Genomic DNA, 20264 nt, shown 5'->3' with positions numbered 1-20264 from the left:
CCCAGGTCATTCTATGATTCTATGAGAGAATTTTGCCCACTCTAATGTAAAAGGAGGATGTAGGACAACCAAAGAGAACCCAGTCCCTTCTTTGTCTTCTGACTCCAGCAGACAGTGTATGTAAAAAGGAAGGTTTCCACATACAGCAGTTGATCTCACTATAGAAATTGATCCCAGTTTAGATTTTCATTTAGCTTTTATGTTTTTTCCTCTAGTAGCATTTTGTGAGGCTGGTTCTTGGCCATCTCAACCTCCCACTGCTGGGAAACCTAATTCTATGTCCTTCTGGAAAAGGAAGCAGATACAGATGCACCACACAAATGTCATTATTTGCTCTTCTAACACCTCCTTGCTGTACAGAAAAACAGAATGGATTTAAGGGAAAGTAAGGCACAGAGAGGTAAGGAGGATAACTCCTGTGCATCGCTTGGCTGTAAAAGAAATGTTTTGTCTGGCCAAGGCCATGGGAACTATTATTGTCCACTTCAAGACAGTCTCAGAACTGCTTCGCATCTCTGAAAAGCCTCTGGCAAATTTCCTTTCCTGCAAATGAGGTACTGCACTTCAGTTCCATTATCCTGTGTTACAGTCTGCCTGAGCGTGCCAAGCACAAACAGTATCAATCCACAACTCTATAGATTCAGAATCACTCATGTGATTATTAGCAACATTTCCTTAGAACCACACGTCTCCAGCTCCCACTGAGGCTGACAGAGCTGACTGCATGAACCTCCTCATATTTATTCTGTGCAGTGCATAAAAAATCAGCAGAAGCAATCAGCCACTGAAAGCAGTTTGACTTCTAATTGCAGCAGTCTTTTGGTGTCACATCCAGATCCTCAGTGCCACAGAGCCAACGTTTTGGACCCAAGATGTCATACCCACACCCATCTGGTTTACCCACCAGATACGGTGGTAAAACTTAAATTACTGCGGTAAAAACTGTGGAAAAAAAAAAAAATCGCGGGAAGGCTGGACCTCTCCCGAGAGGCTGGGTGGCGGCTCTCCTTTCAGCCCCGTGGAACCAGGACGTTTCAAAGCCTGCTGGAGAGCACATTTCGGAGGGCTGAGGAAGGCTGAGCAGTGAGACTGAGGGCGATGGACCATGCACGGAGCGTTGGGCGGCGATGCGGGCGCTCTGGGCGGGGCGCGGGGCGGGCTACGCGCCCTGAGGGGAGGCGGAGGGCGGTCCGGGCCCTGCGGGGGGTTTAACCGGCCCTTCCAGCCTTCAGGATGAAGCGGCGCTGGGCTGGGCCGTGGGAGGGGGCCGCTGAGATGTACTGGCCCTCAGAGCTCAATTATAGCCGGCCCTGGCCCGCAAAGAGGCTCCGAAGGCGGCAGCCCCAAGGGCGAGGTGAGCGGCGGCGGCGGGGTCCGTGTGAGCGCAACTGCCGTCCCAGGGTCTGTAAGTGAGGGTGCAAAGCTCCGTGTGGAAAAGGCGAGGCTCTGAGCCAGCTGTCACCCACAGGACCTCCGTGTGGAGGCTGCCTGACATGTTGGGGTGCCCATCAGTGTGTTACCCCCTTGTGTATTTCATTTCCAGCCTCAAATCTCTGCCCTTTGTAAGCTAGATGTGTAAAATACCGCTCTCTAAAGCTCCTCCTGGAGGAGAAGCGGCTGTTTCCTGTCCTCCCTGCAATACACATCGTGATGGTGGAAGTGACAGGAATGCACTGGTGCTGTTCCCTCTGTGAAATGGTTTTGTGTGATGCCCGTAGCTAAAAGTAATGAAAATTTCAACCCCAAGCAGAAATTAATGAGCAAAGTGCAGTGGGAGATTTGTCTGTGTCCCAGGTGTGTAAGAGCAGGTAAGATGTCTGACAAGTTTAAAGTCGTTCTGAGCTCTTAAAAGTTCGCCTTCAGTTCTTCAGAAAGTTTCTTCTAGCTTCATAACGTCATACTTCTGGGAGTAAGCTGCCCAACAGGGTACTTTTGTACATCGGATCTGTGACACAGAGCTCTGAAAATCAATCTTGTAGTTGGAAAGTTTCTGTCACGTCTCAGTTCCATGTCCTCTCCTTCCCAGAAAATCTGTGGGATGTCATCCTGCTAAAGATCTAGCAAGTGGGGTGAAAAAAGTGCTGAGCTTCCAGGATTGTCAAATCATTCATAATGGGTATACAGTATTTGTGTTTTGAAAGGCGTTGGTTCATGCTTTTAAGCACTGACTGTTCAGTTCATAGAATCGTTTGAGTTGGGAAGGACTCTTAAAGGCATCAAATCCAGCTCCCCTGCAATGAACAGAGACACCTACAGCTAGATCACAGTGCTCAGATCCCCATTCAGCCTGACCTTGAGTGTCTCCAGGGATGGGGAATTCACCACCTCTCTCGGCAACCTGTGCCAATGCTTCACCACCTTTACAGTAAAAATCTTCTTCTTCATATCCGATGAAGAATCTCTCATCCAATCTCTTCTCTTTTAGTTTGAAACAATTTCCCCTTGTCCTGTCACAACAGACCCTGCTAAAGAGTCTGTCTCCTTCTTTCTTATAGTCCCCCCACCCTTTAGATACTGAAAAACACCAAGCCAGCCTCACATAACAATGCATAAACATGGCCTTTTATGAAATATTTGAAACATCCATTAACAACAGATTTCCCCACTGTCAGTTAAATTTAGTAGTACTCTGTTGAACAGAAATAACTCAAGAATTAATCACTCTTAGCTTAAAAACTGACAGCTATTTTAAGCAGACGGCTTTTGGGGGGAAAAAAGCTGCACAAGTATGTATACTCAAAGGGACAAGTTATGAACATGCTCATGTTATGGTTAGGTTTAAATTCATTTTTTCGCTCACGCTTTTTGAACTGAGTTGTCATGCTTCTGAACTTCAGAATATTTTGAGCCAGACATAGCAAGGATCCCTGGTTATATACATACATATTTCATTAATGGCCAGGCAAGATGTGGCTCTGGGCAACCTGGTCTAGTGGTTGGTGATCCTGCACATAGCAGGGAGTTGAAACTAGATGGTCATTGTGGTCCTTTTCAATCCAGGATGTTTTATGATTCTGTGATATGATTCTATGATTATATGGTTGTCACTTCATAGAATCATGGAATCATAGAATCACTCAGGTTGGAAAAGACCTTAAGGATCATCGGGTCCAAACACAACCTAACCACACTACCCTAACTCTAATAACTCTCCGCTAAATCATGTCCCTGAGCACCACATCCAAATGGTTTTTAAACACATCCAGGGATGGTGACTCAACCACCTCCCTGGGGAGCCTATTCCAGTGCTTAACAACCCTTTCTGTAAGGAAGTTTTTCCTGATATCCAATGTAAACATCCCCTGGCCCAATTTGAGGCCATTTCCCCTCGTCCTGTCACCAGTGAGAAGAGACCAACCCCTCTCTCACTGTAAGCGCCTTTCAGATATTGGAAGAGATCAATAAGATCTCCCCGCAGCCTCCTCTTCCCTATATTAAATAGCCCCAGTTCCTTCAGTCTCTCATCATAGGCCGTATTCTCCAAGCCGTTCACAAGCCTTGTTGACCTTCTTTGGACCTGCTCCAGCACCTCCATGTCCTTTCTGTACTGAGGTGCCCAAAACTGAACACAGTACTTGAGCTGTGGCCTCGCCAATGCCGAGTACAGGGCAAGATGACTTCCCTAGTCCTGCTCACCGCTCCATTCCTGATACAAGCCAGGATGCCATTGGCCTTCTTGGCCAGCTGGGCACACTACTGGCTCGTATTCAGCTGACTGTCCATCAGTACACCAACGTCCCTTTCCGTCAGGCAGCTTTCCAGCCACTCTTCCCCAAGCCTGTAGGGTTGCCTGGGGTTGTTGTGACCAAAATGCAGGATGCAAATAGGGAAATGAGTCTGCTGTCTTGTGGAAATAAGTTAATACCTGGCAAGGAAACTAACAGCTTCTCCTGCAGTAGTTAGTCTAATGCTAATGTTACTTTAAGAGGAACCATCCTGCCCCCATAGACTTCAGTCACCTTTCTGTCGTGCCCAGTTAACATCTTGATTGCCTTTGAATAGGTGCAGCTGGATTTAAATATGCCCATGGAAATTTTTAAAAGTAATAGTAACATCAGTATGTTTTCTGAAATTTTAAGCTTTTGTTTTTGTTTGTTTTGAAATATCAACTTACTTTTACTGCAATAAGTTGCAAACTCTGTTCAAAAAGCAGAATGGCTGATTTCAGTCTGCTTCAGCTGTGCTGATCTGGTTCTGCTGGGTGTTTTGAGATGTAGGGAGCAGAAGTCCTTGAGGTGGTCAGAGAGGGAGGGCAGTGGGAACAGGAGGCTGTGGGCCAACAGGGAGAAAAAGGAAGAGAAGCAAGGAACCGGGTGATTGATTTACTGTATTTCTATCTTAATACTTTCAAACAGTTTCTGTTTCATCCACAGCACTGTCTAAGGCAGCCAGTGAAGTGTCTTTGTTCATGTTTCACCCTGGGCAAAAAGGTGAGCATTGTGCTTTCCATCAATTGTAAGCTCCTCTTGTTGTGTGTCAGGCAGGTCATGGGTCTCTCCAGTGCTAAAAAGTGGTTAGCACTGTTTTGAGTTTAGTTTTGCAATGTGTGGGCAATGCTATATTTAACCCTTATTGGGATGGTGTAGTTGTATCCTCCATAGGCCTGTGCTTGTGTGCAGGGTGAGGCATGTGTCCTTGTCAGCTTTGTGGTAGAATGTGGCATATGAAGATGCCTATAAATGTTTTTATGTTATCTTTCTATGCTATTCCATGGGGGAAAAAATCATAACTGTATGCTTTGGATGGTGAAGCTAGTTTTAGAAGTGGCAGTTCAGTTTTTCAGCATTTGTTTTCAAAGAACAGAGTCCAATTTGGTATTTGTTTGTTTTGCAGTCCCCTGAGCTTTGACAGGGGAATAATAAAAATACAAATACAACACTGACTAAACTCACTTGAGAAAATAAAAATGTAGTACTACTATATTGTTTCATTAGATGAATGTCTTTCACTCAGCTGCAGAAATGAAAATCCATCTGGTTCATCCAGGAATTCAGTTCTGTAATTCCACACTTCAGTGGGTTTGATGAGGGTTTTAGAGCCTGTTACATTTGTCTGCTCTCCCTGAGTTGGATGTCTGCGGATATCCATTCCCATTTACTTCCAAGGTTGCTTTCTGACTTCCATTGCATAGCAACCACATCTGCATGCTCTATCGTGACCAAAAGGAACTGGATTTCAGCAGTGCTGTCTGCCTCCAGTTTTGTTCAGCGGCTACTCTAAGTATTCAAGCTTTTGTTCATCTTTCATGCTGTTATTTAGGAGGAGTACAGTCACCTAATGACAAGCAGTAGAGTTTGCAGCCAAATAAAATTACTGCTGGACAGCTGAGATGAGGAGATGCACTGTGTGCAGGCTCCTGCCCTTCCTGCTTGTAGACTAAGGCGAGGTAGTGCGGTGCACATGATTTGAATTAAATTACTTTACTTTGTGACTGGGACAGGCTTCAGCATGGGCTGTCAGGTGCTGGCCTGAGACTGACAGCTTGGTAAGATGCAGTGACCCCACTGCTTGAGGCTATGCCTTGGAGAGAATAACGTGGGTCAGAAGTCATCTGTTGATGAGTTGTAATTGTTGAACTTGACTCCATCTATTTCTCATTGAAATGCTATGTTTGCTGCTGGCACTTGAGGGCAGAACTTGGTTATGTCATCTTCTGGGTTTAATACTTTGAATTTGAAATTTCATGTCTTTGCCTTTAGGGATTTTTCTAGCCTGTACTCTTTCCTTACTACATTATTCTGCTCTCAGTCTTCTGTGTCCTCAAGAATTGGGAAAGAAAAATTAATAACAGACAGAGGCTTACCTGGGATCAGGAACATTTGGCACCTCACTCAGGAGCCCAGGGAAGGAGATGGTTGTTTTGATATTTGTAGAGGTTCTGCATACGTTAAGGAACCTTCTGGCTGCCTGGAAAAGAACCTGGAGCTGAAACAGGCTGAGATTCCTGGTGTGGTGATGCAGCTATTAATAATATTAAAGATTTGAGAGGCCTGGTAAGAAGTTTATCTACCTGATCTCTGTCACCCAGGGCCAGCCCTCGCTGTGAGTGAGGTGTCACTGAGAACATGGCCACTTCCTACAAAGGTACCAGTCTGGTCAGTGGGAATTATGAACCTAGAAGCCAGAGAAAATTCTTACATTTCTTTGTGCTGCCCTGGAAGACGTCTACCAACCTACCAGTTGACTTTATCATGTAGCATGATGGTTAAAAAAAAATACAAATATATATATATATACATATAAAATCTTGACTCTTCTTTTTTAAACGTTCTTATTTCTATCTTTTTATTAAGGAGCAGTCCCTCTGTGACAAGCAGTAGCTGGTCTGTTTTGCAGTGAACCAACTTTTTAATGATACAAAGCTGACCTGAATAGTTCTGAATTGATGATAGCTGTAGCTTTATTTAAAAATTTCTGAAGCTTAGAAATGACAGGGTCAAAATAGCAGTCCTGCAAGGCCTCTGCTTGAATCTCTGACAGGTTTCTGATGGTGTGGTTGTGAACTGCAAGGTAAGCTGGTTTTTAAGTTTCTCTCAGTTGCCAGGAAAAATGTCTTGTGCATCTGAAAGCTGAAGACCTTAAGTTCAACTTACTATTCATAGAAGTAGCTGTGAGCAGACAGTGGTAGCATAAATCTCCCCATGCTCTGTCATTTTTGTGTGTGTCACAAATGGTCTGGAAGCACAGTGAAAAGGAGAAGGGACGAACTTGTTCTTAACCCTTCATTGGAAGTGAGCAGCGTGATTTAGTGAAGGGGACTGTTGATGTGTGTGGGAAGGGGACTGCAGTTACCCGGGTCACACTGAAGATCATCTACAACTTGGAGCCTGGTTAGGATTTAAGTGGGAGTTGCACTGGTTTATTCCTGAATGCAAATTCATCCCCTAACCTGGGGGATGAAAGGATTGAGTGCAGCCATGCCAAAAAAGACCTGGGGTTACTGGTGGATGGCAAGTTGGATACGAACCGGCACTGTGCCCTCGCAGCCCAGAAAACCAACTGTATCCTAGGTTGCATCAAAAGAAGTGTGGCCAGCAGGGTGAGGGAGGTGATCCTGCCCCTCTGCTCTGTGCTGGTGAGGCTCTGAGATGACCTGATAATGGCATGTCAGTATCTAAAGGGAGCTACAGAAAAGGACAGACTCTTAGCAGGGTCTGTTGTGATACAACAAGGGGAAATGGTCTCAAGCTCAAAGAGGGTCGATTTATGTTAGATATAAGGTAGATAAAGATAATGCACTGGCACAGGTTGCCCAGAGATGTGCTGGATGCCTGGAGACTTCCAAGGCAAGGCTGGATCAGACCCTGAGCAACATGCTTTAGCTGTGGTGTCCCTGTTCATTGCAGGGGAGCTGGACTGGGTGGCCTTTAAATGTTCTTTCCAACTCTAAGGATTCTCTGATCCTATGCAGTTTGTTGTAAGACAGAAGAGGAATGCAAAGTGCAGGACAAATGTTTGCCAGAAAATCAGCTGAGACTACAGAGAATAATAAGAATACGTTTATATGTACTGATTTTTTCATATGGTTTGTGTCTGAAGTTATGAGATCACGAGTTTTATGGTAATTCATGCATTTCAGGGGCAAGATAAGTTTTCAACTAATGCCAGGAACCAAGTAATTAGGTTTTCTTTTGTGGACCAAATCCTGTTATTGTGTCCATCTTTCACTGCTGTGCTTGAAGGGGTAACCTGTATAAATCAGTAACTGTGGAATATTGAATATGGCTGGATGATTCACTACAGAAAACAACTTTCAAGGAGTAGTTACCTGGCCATTGTAACTCCTGAAAATAAAGTTTTTATTAGGAAACGCATTCATATATCAAGGAGCAATGGTAAACCATGCCCAGACAGAGGCATTTCGATACCCATTTCAATACTCACTGGAGCAGTTTTTCTCCATATAACTAAAAGAAATAAATCAGTATATGGGAAATGGGTGCAATCTTTGCAAGCTTCTGAGACCTCTTCGCCTTATCTCATGCACTGAGCTGCTCCCTGACTTTCTTTACGTCTCTTCTTTAAAATGTATTCCCATATTTGAGTGTGTAACCTAGTCTAACTAAAATACTTCCTGTATTTTAGGCCATTAGTTTAGTGTATCTGAGAGTATGACCAGAAAACCTAATGAAGAAGCTTCATCTTCCTTGATTTCAAGGTACCTGAAGTCCAAGTACATGTACAGTAATATTCTCTCAGTCCACGAGAGCAATACCTCTGTATGTAGGAAGGTGGAGATGGCTTTACAGCCTTGCTCTGAAGCTACAACAAGGCATGGTGTGATTTAGTGGATGAACATTGGTTCCCTCATCTGCTGTGTATGAATATTCAGGCGGTCAATATTTTGTAAGCAAAGTCGTGCATGTGTATCTTGTCCTGTCTCCTAACTGGTTTTTGTTGTTTTGTTTTTTTTTCCAGGATGTTCAGATGAAATATTAGATGAGGCAACAAGGCACCACCTGTTCACAGACACTTTCTGTAGGGTTTGCTGGGCGGTGCTGCCATTTGAATCCCAAAGGATGTCACACTATGAGGTAGCCTGGAAGAGAGGATTTCTCCTAGCAAGTACTGGGGCTTTGGTTTGTTTGAGGTTTCTGAATGGTGTTAGAAAAGACTGCTCTAAAGCCTTTCTTGAAGCTTATGCTGGGCTTAGACATTAGCCAGACTCGAGGGTTGTGAATGATGTGGGTTCCGTGGCAGTGAAGAGCAACCACCTGCATACTGCAGGATGGTCATAGAAGGAACTGGGTAGGTTCAGGCCATGCTGTATATGGGATGGAAGCAGATTTGCACCATGTGACCCAGGACATAAGTGTGGCATGGGGCAGTGCTAACTATAGAGAGTAGGGGTCGTGCCTCCTGATGCCTTACCCAGCAATACACACATGCTGCTATGTCGGCAGTGTCTTCATGAGGCAAGTTGTATGAGTCATGCTGCAGGCATTTCTTGGAACAAGTGTATGCCTTGGGATAATGCTATAGACATAGGAAAGTGAGCTTTATTTTGAAACTTAATCCTGAAAATTTGCAGGTACGGACATTTCATTTTCTTGCTGAAGTTAAAATGTCAGTTGCTCTCAGGAGTCTTTTTTGCAATTCTCATCAATTGATATTCAGGTCTTGTAAGGTATAATACTTCCTTACTTTGATTTATGTTAAGCAACACTTGTACTGTCAGAAGTACAGAGTTCAGACCCTCAGTTGGAATTTCTGTTTCCAGGATCCAAGTCCAGTTGAGCATAACAGAAGCAATTGTAATGGTGAAATCAGAACTTCAGAATGAATTGATATGAAAATAAGACTCTTTTTTTCCAGGTTTGCTGATGTTGTCTAGTCAAGCATGGTAGCACCTCTCTCTCTTGGTAATATTGTCAAGATTTCCTAATGCTGCTTCTCATAATCCTTAACAGACTCTTGGAAATCATCAGATTAGATTAGAGAAGACAAGTCACTTGTTTGGCTTTGTGGGTTGCCTGTGTATAGTGTGACATGTGGGTAAGTACACTATAAAAGTGCAAGAGATGGAAGGTTATGTGTTGAGAGAGCATCTAAGAATTAAAAAGTAATCACAGATGAAGGAGTTATGCATAACACCCAATTTTAGATACTTAGGCTATCGAATCCTGAGACCTGTTTTGGATGAATGAAGTTCCTGTTGCTGGATATACCACTTCTTGGCCTCTTATTAATAGAGCAGGAATAATTCTAGTTTCTTTTCAGAGCAGAAAGCATGCTCAGAATGTTTATCTTTATGTCCAAAGTCATGGTAGGAAGGATGAGAGAATGAGGCATGACAAAAAGAAAGAAATAATGGATTGTACCAGTTTTCAGGTGACTATTCTTCTTCATGGCTATCTGAAGTGCTTTCTTGTCCTTCAGTGAATGCTAGTGTAACTGGGCTTGCCTTTGCTTAATTTCAGATGGATGGAACGAGAATAGTAGAGAATAAGTACTGTAGTATCTGCAACATAATTTTAGTTTCCCCAGGTGTTGCATTGTCTCACCTCCGGGGGAAGATCCATGCTAAAAAGCTGAGGCAGTTAGCAGAAAGGAGCGGCCTGATGGAAGCACAGAGCATGCAACCTGTTTCTGGTACGAACTAAATTTTCACTGCATGTATTTTCCTGTCACTCTCTGCAACAGATATAAAGAGGTGTTGTCCTACACCTGCATGTCTGTATGCCTCTCTGTTCTGCCTAAGTCACAGAGCTGTCACATGGTAACTCCTTAGGTGACAAAAATGTAGTGACTACCCTGTACAACTTTGAAGCTAGGGACGCCTGCCTTCAAATTTCTTATCTTTCTAACTAAAGGCAAATATTTCTGCTTACTAATGAACATGTTTACTGTTGCTCTGAATATTAACTGCGGTCCAAACTCAGTTTGATAAATTAGCATATTTAATTAAAAAAAAAATAATTAGTCCACAAGCAACAATGAAGTGGTGTGAGTGCTGTGCAAGTTGCTTTCAGGACTGAGCATAGCAAATGTGTTCTGAATCACCTTCTGTAGGGTAAAGCTTTCTTCTTGGATCTTAGAATGACCAGCAGTCAAACACATAGATATTTATATAGGTATCTAATACTGAGTTTTCTCCTTCAGAAACTGAGATGCCTTCATCATCTCCAAAAGCAAGCTTGGATCTGAACTACTGCTGGCTCTGCTGTGTTCCTCTCAATAGTCCATTTTCAGCCCAGGAACATTATGTTGGTAAAAAACATGGAAAAAATGCAGCACGGAAGAAGATAATGGAGGAGCTGGGAATCAAACCTGTCCCTAGAGAATCCAGAACAGCTGGTAAGCAGAACGTGAAAAAGTGAGGGCAGTTTGAGTGTTCAAGGGGCAGCTCTGATATTTGCAAGGAAATGTTAGCCTTCTCCTTTGCTACAGAACAAGTTCACTTCCTCCTTTCTGTTTAGTTTGCCATCCTGATATTCTTTGTCTCTGGCAATTTTAGATGGGAAGATATTTCCTATTGACTTTGAGACACTAATCCAGTTATCTCTGGAGTCAAATCAAAGAGATTATAAAAAATAGCTCAGTTTCTTAACTCCAAGGCCAGGATCAAATCAATCTTAAGACTTTCTGTGCTTAAAACTCCACAACAACCTCCACAGGAAACATTTCCCAAGAATTCTTGAGCTTTACCTTCTTAATCTTAAAACCCTTTACTGACACTGAAATCAACACCCTCTGACTGCAGTGTCTCTCTTCACTCTGTGCAGAACAAGAAGCAGACATAAAAATTGAATAATTTGTTTCCTTTTTGTTGCATTCATGCTTTCCCTTAATCTTTTGTTCACCAAACTGATAGCTGAAATTATTTCAGTCTTGCCCCACAAGGAAACTTGTTTCCTAAATGGTCGTTATTCTCAAGCCTTCAAAGGCTCCATTACTGACTTCTAGTTTACAATGTATGCACTAACAGATTGCATGATAAATAGAGCTATTACACACACTATTGTGCCAACATTATTACCTCTGAGAGAGAGAAAAATTAAACAAAAGATGAAAAATAGAAAAGATATCATGTAACAGACTGAAGATAATACAATACATTTGGTATAAAGTTGTATAACAGAAGACAGTGAATGTGACACTTGAATAAAGAACTGAACCAAATTAATCGTTTAGTTTCAGTTCTTTGTAATTGTGACTGAAATAATCATTTCTGCCTATGTGCTGAAGCACAGTTTTGAAAGCAGAAAAAGCAACTTCTCAAAAACCATTCTTTCAGAGAATGTTTCTGAGGATTAAGGAAGATCTTTTACACCTTTTCTATACCAATTCCTTTTGAGTTCTTTCTGTGACCTACCAGTGACAATCATGAGGTCAGGAAACTAGATTTTCATTTTAATTTTATGTTTAGCAGTATTATTGACTAACCAGGCAGCAAAATAAAAATATATCTATATCCTTGGTAACAATCAACTTTTTTTTTTTTTTTTTTTTTTTTTAAGCTTTAATATTAAGGACTCTTCTTGAATGCTATTAAACAACAGATTTAAATGGAAAGTAGGACCTACAGCCTTTTCTTTTTTTAAGATAACTTAGAGGCATGTTAATCTATTTCTATCAATCTACCATGATGACATTAAAGGATATAACAAATGAGATAATTCAATAGCTTACAAAATGGCAAATAATTCTGTTTGAGAGTCCTTCAAAAATCGCCCCTGGATTCCATGCATCTCAACAAGAAGGATAAAATTCTCTTCTGTGACACATATAATGCAGTGGGTAATATGAGTTAGGTTAGAGTTAGGGTAATATGGTTAAGTTGTGGTTGGACTTGATGATCTTGAAAGTCCTTTCCAACCTGAGCAATTCTATGACTCCGTGACTTCTAAGCCTTCCATCAGCTACATTCCAACAGCTCTACATCCTTCCTGTGCTGGGGCCATTAAGCCTGGACTCAGAGCTCCAGATGGTGCCTTAAAATGGCCATCCCTTTTTTGATGTAGCCCAGGGTTCTGTTGGACATCCAGGCTGCAAGTGCACACTGCTGGTTCCTGTCCAGCTTTTTGTCCACCAGACAAAAAAAAAATAAATATCTATTTTGTTCAATGCAACAGTCCATTGGAATCTGTGCTGCATTTTGCTAATGTGTAAAGCTCTTGGGTTTGTGTTGGGGAAAAACATTATTTGCTGTTTTGTTTGTTTAATACATTTAAATCTGTAGTGACATAGCTTTGCAGCTTGTAGGAGAGGAGAACATGAAAATCTGGAAAGCATAAGATTTTCCTCATCTGACCTTAACTTAGATTTGTCAAAGCCTTGTATGGTGTATTCATAACATAGTGTTGACCACTTCCTCTGCATCTAAAGAATGGTTGCACTGCAGCAGTACAGCTCCATTTATAAATACTGTTGGGATGTAAAACTGAGTTACCTTGCAGCAGAGTCTTTGTATCTCTTCTGGTGCTGGTTTGGGGAACATTATATTACATGTTATTGTGATATGCTTTGGATTTTGCCTTCATTTGTAGTCTTTCTAACCTACAGGTTCCTTCTTTTCTGTGATTGGGCTTGGCCATTACATATGCCCTGTTTGCAATGTTGTACTTACAACTATACTTGAGTACCAGTCCCACATGCAAGGAAAAAAGCACAAGACCAGGTAAGTCAGGAAGTCTTTTGTTACCCTGTAGCATATACTTTCAAGTTACTATGAAAGACTTTGCTTCTTCATTTGCCTTGTTGTGTGCTGTCAGAGACCTTCATGTTACTGTTTTTTATCATTATTTTGTTGGTTTTTTTTCATTTGATTCTGTTTAGTTTTACTGTCTTTAAGAGTGACTGTCCATTTAAATTTCCTGCTTATGTCTGATGTTCTGTCTTGGAGTTGCCACACTTGCATCTTCAATGGCAGCTCACAGGAAAGGTTTTGGAGGTTGTGGGTTTTTCACATACTTTGCTATCCCCAAATATTTGCTTCTTTGGAAACAGTAGCACCTATTTTGGCACAGTGTCTTCTGTGCTTAGTCAGTCTTTTGGGAAATGGTCTGAACTCTAAGATTCCTATTGACAGCAAATAAGGCTCTGCACTGGAAAGTGCAGGTCTCCATAGACTCTGTCACCTTAAGGGTTCATCATGCATTTTATGTTTGCTGTAAGATGTTGTTTGGGATAAGTGATAGCTCTTCCTTTCCCTTTAGCCTAAAGAAGAGATTGTAGCTTTTCTTAACTGCGGGATGGCAATTGCACACATTTTATCACTACCTTTTTGAGATTGCTCTTCAGTTAGGGCCAAATATCAAAATTTCATTCATATTAGATGTGTCTGGGAAGACATATTTTATGTGAAGGTGCAATATAGTATAACAGCAGTAGTGTGATTGAATGTATTCCCTGTAACTTCAGCTGATTTTTGCAGACAGAATCTTGTGTTAGAGGTTTCATGTAGATACACAGAACAGCACACTTGGAATAGGTCCTTTCTTGTAGCTCTGGAATTAGTTTTATTATGCATGTCTCTCTGCCTTCGTGACTAACTCAACAGATCCTAAGCAAGTTGATCAATATTAATAACTGATTTTTCTATCCAGTTTATGCAGAGCGACAAAGATTCGCAGTCTCACAAAGAGATCAAAGAAAACTTACTACTCCTTTCAAGTTCAGGAAGCTACATGTCTTGAGGAAAGAATGGATTTGAGAATAGCAGAAGTGTTTCAAGATGGAAACCTTGATGAGGCTAAGCCTTCAGCCTTTATCTGTGAACAAGACCAGCATTCCAGCCTTTTCTCAGAAACCCAAACACCTACAAATACTGGGAAAAAGAGATCACCGAGTTGCTCATCAGCTTGTGAGCATGCACAAGAAAATACACCAAACTGTCAGTATAACACAGCACACTGTATAGAAGGGCAAGCATTTGAGGCGGCTGCCATCACAGATGGCCTTGGTCTGTCAGCTGTAGAATCTAAAGAGTATTGCAAACTTGTGCTCGCTGAAACGTTTAGCATCTCCTACGGTAAAGAACAGAACCTTCAGGTAGAATATACTGAGGGAAAAAAATACATCAGTGAAGAGTTGAAGTGTAAGAAAGAAGACTCAATACTGAAAAGAAAGGAAGATAGTGAAGGTGCAGATTTGGAGAAAGAAAGAAAGAAACAAAAGCGAATTAAACTTGATGTAGACTTAGTAAATGAGAAGAAATCAAGACCTAATAAAGATGAAAGGCTTAAAAAAAAAACTGCTAAGAAACAGAGGAAAAAGCGCATAAAGAATCAACAGATGTCCCAGATAGAGATCAAAACAGAGGCATTTTGGGAGGACTCTGACTTTATGTTCTGGTGAGGGTTTTGATTAGCTTCATGAGCCTGCTCAATTTGTAGATTACCTTTACTATTTTGTATCATACCATGGCTGTTGTGGTTTTTGTTGGTTTATTTGTGGTTGTTGTTGTTTTTTAAGCAAAGTTGGGGTTTTCTTGGAAGTGAGAAAAAGTCTGTCTTCTGAAAATGGTTGGTAATAGGCATGCATCAGTTTTTAATTATGTTACCCGTACAACAGTCATTGTAGTGATGCAAAATTGAAAGTATGAAGGCTCTTCTTGAAAATACCTCAAACCAAGGGTCAGCAGCTTAAGATATGTAAGGGCACTGCATTGTTCCCAGCAAAGCCATATCTGTAACCTTTCCACTGAGTGCTTTTAAAGGAGAGTGAGGAAGGCTTTTGATCCCAGAATGAAGCTAGATTTGTGACTCAGTGCTCTGAAGAACCAGCAACGCTTTGCATTTGAAATAGTGTCACCAGACCTTCCTTCATAATACAGGTTTGCATTGTTGTGGCGTGTAGAACATATGTAGGACATCAGTTCATGTATTTAAAAGCAATGTCACAAGACACCATTTAGTAACACTCAGTGCCTTCAGGTTGCAGAAAAGCTTTTCCGTAGCCTTGATGTGGGTCTGAAAGCCATTATGTTGTCAGGTTGCACCACTGGGTAGTCTGTTTGTAGAGGCACCTGTGCTGAGCTGCTGCTTTCAGCAGCTCTGCCCAACTGAAACTTTTTGTTGTGGCTTGTTGTAGTGTGGGATGGGGTAAAGACCAAGGCCCTCAAGCCTTGAATTGTCTGGTTTGTTTTAGTCTTGCATTAAAAAGTTGTTTCAAAAGCCTTGAGAAGAATATAGTGTGGGCTTTTGGTGTGTTATTTCTTATAAATTTGTTTTATGGTTGGTTGCAATCTTGGATTTAGGTTTCTGGTTATGAAGTTATAAATCTGAGTGGTCAAGTAAGGCCATGATGTGGTATATTCTGCATATACAAAAGAAAAAGCTCTGTTGAAGGGGAATAAGTGTCAGTTTACTTTTCAGATTTTCAGATAAGACGTGCGGTGTTGGAAGTCAGGAGGAGATTAGCAGCTCTGATAATATAGCAAAAGCATCATTTGGGAGTTGATTTCTATCGGTGATCGCTTCCAAATCTGTATTTGAACTCCACGCTGCCCTACCTGGAAAAAAGTACAAGCTACGTAGGACACATGCACATGCTACTCTAAACGTAACTCTACAACTTTCTTGGCATCAAAGATAATAATAAGATCCTGAAAGAAGTACTCTTGCTGTATTTTGGTGAAACATGATTAATCTGTTATGTAAATGCTGCAAACAGGACGTAGCAGATTCTCATCTAGCAGAAGCATACAAAAATACAGCCCGAATTTAGATAAGTAATGTTCATTTTTCTGAAGTCATCTGGTTATGTGTTTCCTCACTGTCTTGTTCTTAGCCTTTAACGTTAGTTGATGATAATTATTTTCAAGCCTAGACATTTAAAAATTCTAGGCATATATGTTGATGGCTTTATTTGCCCTTTACTGTAAATGTCTTTTCTTTTTCCTCTTCTTAGCAGCAGAGGAATCTGCATTGGAAGCTGATTCTGTTCATCTCTTATTAAATTTATCTGTTCTGATTTGAGAAACAAACTGAGTCATGGATCTTTGTCACACGCAGACAGATACAGCGGCAGATCTATCTGGTGACCCCTTGGAGTTTTGAGAGCATGTACAGGTGTTTCTCCCTGAAAGCCCAACGTGTTCTTCTGAAATATCTCACTTTTTAATAGTTTGTTTTCCCTTTTATGTCTGCAGCAGTATGGGAAAACATTTCTTTTGAGATCCTAATGTGTTTAAAGAATACCAGAACTCAATAAGACATCTTGTAAAGCATGCCAGAAGTCACTTTCACTTCTCATTTGAAGCCTTAAGGTAATAGGAAGGACTGCTGAATTCATTTTGCATGCCCCAAGTGGGGCTGTGGTTTCAGGGGGGCACCTGGCAAGTTAACCCTACCCTTGGCCTCTGAGACACACCCTTACTGTACCTAACCTGCTGAATTGTTTGAGCAGAGATGAGAGCCATGGGCTCTCTGTAATCCATGCGGGCTACAGCAGGTCTGACTGTGCACTTAAACTGGTGAAAAATGTGGGTACTGCAAAAATGGGTCCCTCAAAAAGAGTAAATGAGAGAAGTAGGTACAGTGCTGTGAATCGTTCCGTAGGGAACGAGAAATATAACCAAGAGTATTTCCCCATCTCCAAATAAACTGTCTTTTATTGCAGAGAATTTGATTTCCAGCTGGAAGCAACGAAGTGCTATTTCAACAGTTATTTCTAGCAGAGCAAAGGTTTAGGCATAAACTTCTACTGAACTTTCTGAAATAAGAAAACAGTCGTCTTAGAGCTGCAGGAAAATGCCTACCCAGGTTTGCTGCTATGTGCATGTTGGCATACCCTGCTGCTCAGGCATCAATATCTATTTCCACTAGTGATGGATGTTTTGGGTTCCCAAGTCCTGAACACCTGAAGCAGTCTGCTTTGCTCAGCGTGCTGAGTACCACTTGCATTGTAGTCAGATTTTACTCTATGCTAGCTGCAGAGCAACACCAGGCAGAAGTACAGGCTCTCCATTTACAGTCCTTGAGCTTGTGGGTGCAGATCCCAGCTATTTCTCTACTTGAGGCATCAATGTTTGCAACAAAACCAAAATTTCAGCAAGGATAAGGTGAAAGGATTGATGCACAGTGGCTTTTTTTCCTCTAAGATCTGAGGGGAAAACTGAAAAGTGTCTGTGGGTGGGAGAGGGGATTTAAAAGAAATCTTTGAAAGGAAGTAAGATTTCTTAGAATTAACAGTGAAACTGATCAAAGTAGTGTTCTGACACTGCTGCTGCTGTTGCACTACACTTCTTTTGATATTTAAGAGTTTAAATACAGTTGTCTTCCTCACAGCTTAGTGCGTTTTCAAACCATCTGCTTTATAGATTCTAGTTCCTTGGTCGGAACCACACACACTGTCAATAGGATACTGTGAGAAATAGATTTATGTGATACCTTTTCTTTATAGTGAAGCTTTTTTTTCCAAAATATTTGTTCTTTAAGTCCAAGCTTTAAGAACATGATGGAGAAGTTGTGGTGAATTTACATATGCTTGGTTCCTTCCTACCCTGCCTTTGGCCTTTTTCAAATCCATCTATTGTGCTTAAAGAATCGTTCTGCCTTGCTCAGCTTCCCCTCCAGCACTGATCTGTCTCATGCTTTGTGTTTCCCAAGTTGCCACAGTAACACTTCACAGTTGCACAGTGCACTTCTATCTGTCTGGTCAAGTCAGCTACCTGGATGAAGTGTAGTGGGACCACTACAGAGATGTCAGAATTCTCAGCGTCTTGAAAGATTTGGCTCTTTGGTTCAGTTCTTAGAGGTCACTAAAGGTGTTGCTACAACTTAATGCAAGTCTAAGACCAAAAGACTCTGGAGGATGCCTTCAACTCACACTGGCTTTTCTCAGACAACACCTAGGCTGACTTCAGCAGCAATGTCTGCTTATGCCCTGAAATTCCTGGGCCAAATAGCTCATGGCAGTGGTGACCCTGATGTAATTTTCAGGGCTCTGTATGAAGACACCTTTTTTACCTCTGATGCATACTGTGTTTGAATGTGCATCAGCAATTCCCTCACACTTGATCCTTTTCACTCCTCCCCATTGTCACAGAACACTCCAGTGGGAAGGAACCCACAAGGGCCCTGGAGTCCAACTCCACACAGGACTGCTCAAAATACAAACCCATATCTGAAAGCAGTGTTCAAACAGTCCTTGAGCTCCAGCAGCTCAGCGCTGTGCCCACTGCCCTGGACAGCCTGTTCCATGCCCCGTGTTCCATCCCTCTGGTTCAGACCCTTTCCCTAACCCCACCTGCTCCCTGTGAGGAGCTGTAGCTGCCCTGAGCTTTCCCCTCAGTTTCCTCTGCTTTTGGCTGAATAAACAGAGGAACCTCAACTGTTCATGATATGGGGCACCCACAGCTTCTCTGGGCAACCTGTGCCAGTGCCCCATCAACCCCTGAGTGATGAACTTCTTCCTAGCATTTAACCTAAATCTCTCGTCTTGGATTTTAAAGCCATTCCCCCTTTTTCTATCACTCTCAGACCACATAAAAAGTCAATCCCCTCCTGCTTGTAAGCTCCCTTCAAGTCTGCAAGCCTTCCAGCTTGGCAGGGCAAGACCTCAGGCCACGCTCACTGCATGCTGACCCAAGCACGGTGCCTGTGGTGAAGGTGTGGCACCACCCAGCCCAGGCTGAGCATCGCACAGCAGCAAGCTTGCCAGGTGCCAGGGCACACACAGCCTTTCATCATCCCACCCTGCATATGGTGTAGCAAAAAGCGTCAGTGAGCAAGAGAGAGAGAGACGAGCGCATACCCGAGAGCTGGTGTCCACCTCAGCCTCTGCAGTGCAGGCTCACCCGGCCTCGCCTCGTATCTGCGTCATCTTTCGTTATGATTCAGCATAATGGGGTTCCGTGCTATCTCTAGCAGCTGACTGAGTTAAGGTTATCAGTCAGCTTTATGAACAAGCATGAAGGAAGTGAGGACAGACACCACAACAGTGCTGTGGCCATGCTTTTCCACAGCGTATCAGTGTGCTGTGGAGGTCTTTTTCTTTTCTATTTTAATAATATTTTTTTGTAAGCTGTCGCTGTGTAGGCCAACGTCAGCAAGCATGTATCTTTGTAACTACTGCAATATTTGCTGACAGAATGGGATCCTGGGCACTCTGATCTAGTGTTGGCAGCCCTGTCCATGGCAGGGCATTGAAACTCAATGAAGGTTCCTTTCAACCCAAGCCCTTCTGTGATAAAGCAATGGGAGCCCCCCAGCAGGACTGACTTGTGTCTATGTTTCAGACAGTGCTCATGTATTACCATCAGCCAGGTCCTTCATCACCATGCTGGACAAACTGAGACATGGAAAGGGCAATCCCATACCCAGGTGGCTGCAGCCACAACTTGTGCCCCTGCACTGTTGTTGGCTGTACATGGAGCATTGCAGCAACTACAGGCGTGCAGGGAACAGCTTTATCTCCAACAATCCCGTGCTTCTCTATTGAATAAAGCACTGCATTATTTCTAGAGATGCTGGGAAGAAGGTGAACTGTACTTGTAAATGTGTTGGTTTATTTTTTTTCTCCTTTTTCTTCTAGCTTGTGCAATTCCAAATAATCTCCTGCCTTTCTGTTCTCTTTCAGGAGAGGTTCAGGTATGATGTTAGGAAAAAATAATCAGAAAACATGGTGAGGCATTGGCACAGGATGCCCAGGGGGGTGGTGGAGTCACTGTCCATGGAGAGGCTCAAGAGATGTGTAGGTGTGGCACTAAGGGATGTGGGTTAGTGAGCATGATGGGGATGGGTTGCTGATTGGAGTGGGTGATCTTAGAGGATTTTTCAACCTCAATTCTATGATTGTTTTCAGGTTCCTGTGACTCC

General features: G+C 42.4%; 1 protein-coding gene and 1 long non-coding RNA gene across 2 annotated transcripts; one reads left to right on the top strand and one right to left on the bottom strand.

Moving 5' to 3' along the window:
* Positions 1–1189: 1189 nt before the first annotated feature.
* On the top strand, positions 1190–16406 carry LOC104910895 (uncharacterized). The gene is made up of 7 exons (XM_085223718.1): positions 1190–1354; positions 8419–8534; positions 9721–9831; positions 9921–10092; positions 10603–10797; positions 13006–13120; positions 14049–16406. The coding sequence occupies exons 1-7, from the start codon at positions 1234–1236 to the stop codon at positions 14797–14799; spliced, it is 1581 nt and encodes a 526-aa protein (XP_085079844.1). The 5' UTR covers positions 1190–1233; the 3' UTR covers positions 14800–16406.
* Positions 3331–19336, bottom strand: LOC146544549 (uncharacterized). The gene is made up of 3 exons (XR_014883263.1): positions 19201–19336; positions 5804–5907; positions 3331–4269 (listed from the first exon to the last, which is right to left on the bottom strand). It is a non-coding gene; the product is annotated as an uncharacterized LOC146544549 (long non-coding RNA).
* Positions 19337–20264: the final 928 nt, after the last annotated feature.

Source organism: Meleagris gallopavo, chromosome 4 (genome assembly GCF_905368555.1).
Source record: "Meleagris gallopavo chromosome 4, MGAL_WU_HG_1.1, whole genome shotgun sequence".
Classification (NCBI taxonomy): domain Eukaryota; kingdom Metazoa; phylum Chordata; class Aves; order Galliformes; family Phasianidae; genus Meleagris; species Meleagris gallopavo.
The sequence above is the reverse complement of the archived record's forward strand: the minus strand, read 5'-3'. Positions and strand labels throughout refer to the sequence as shown.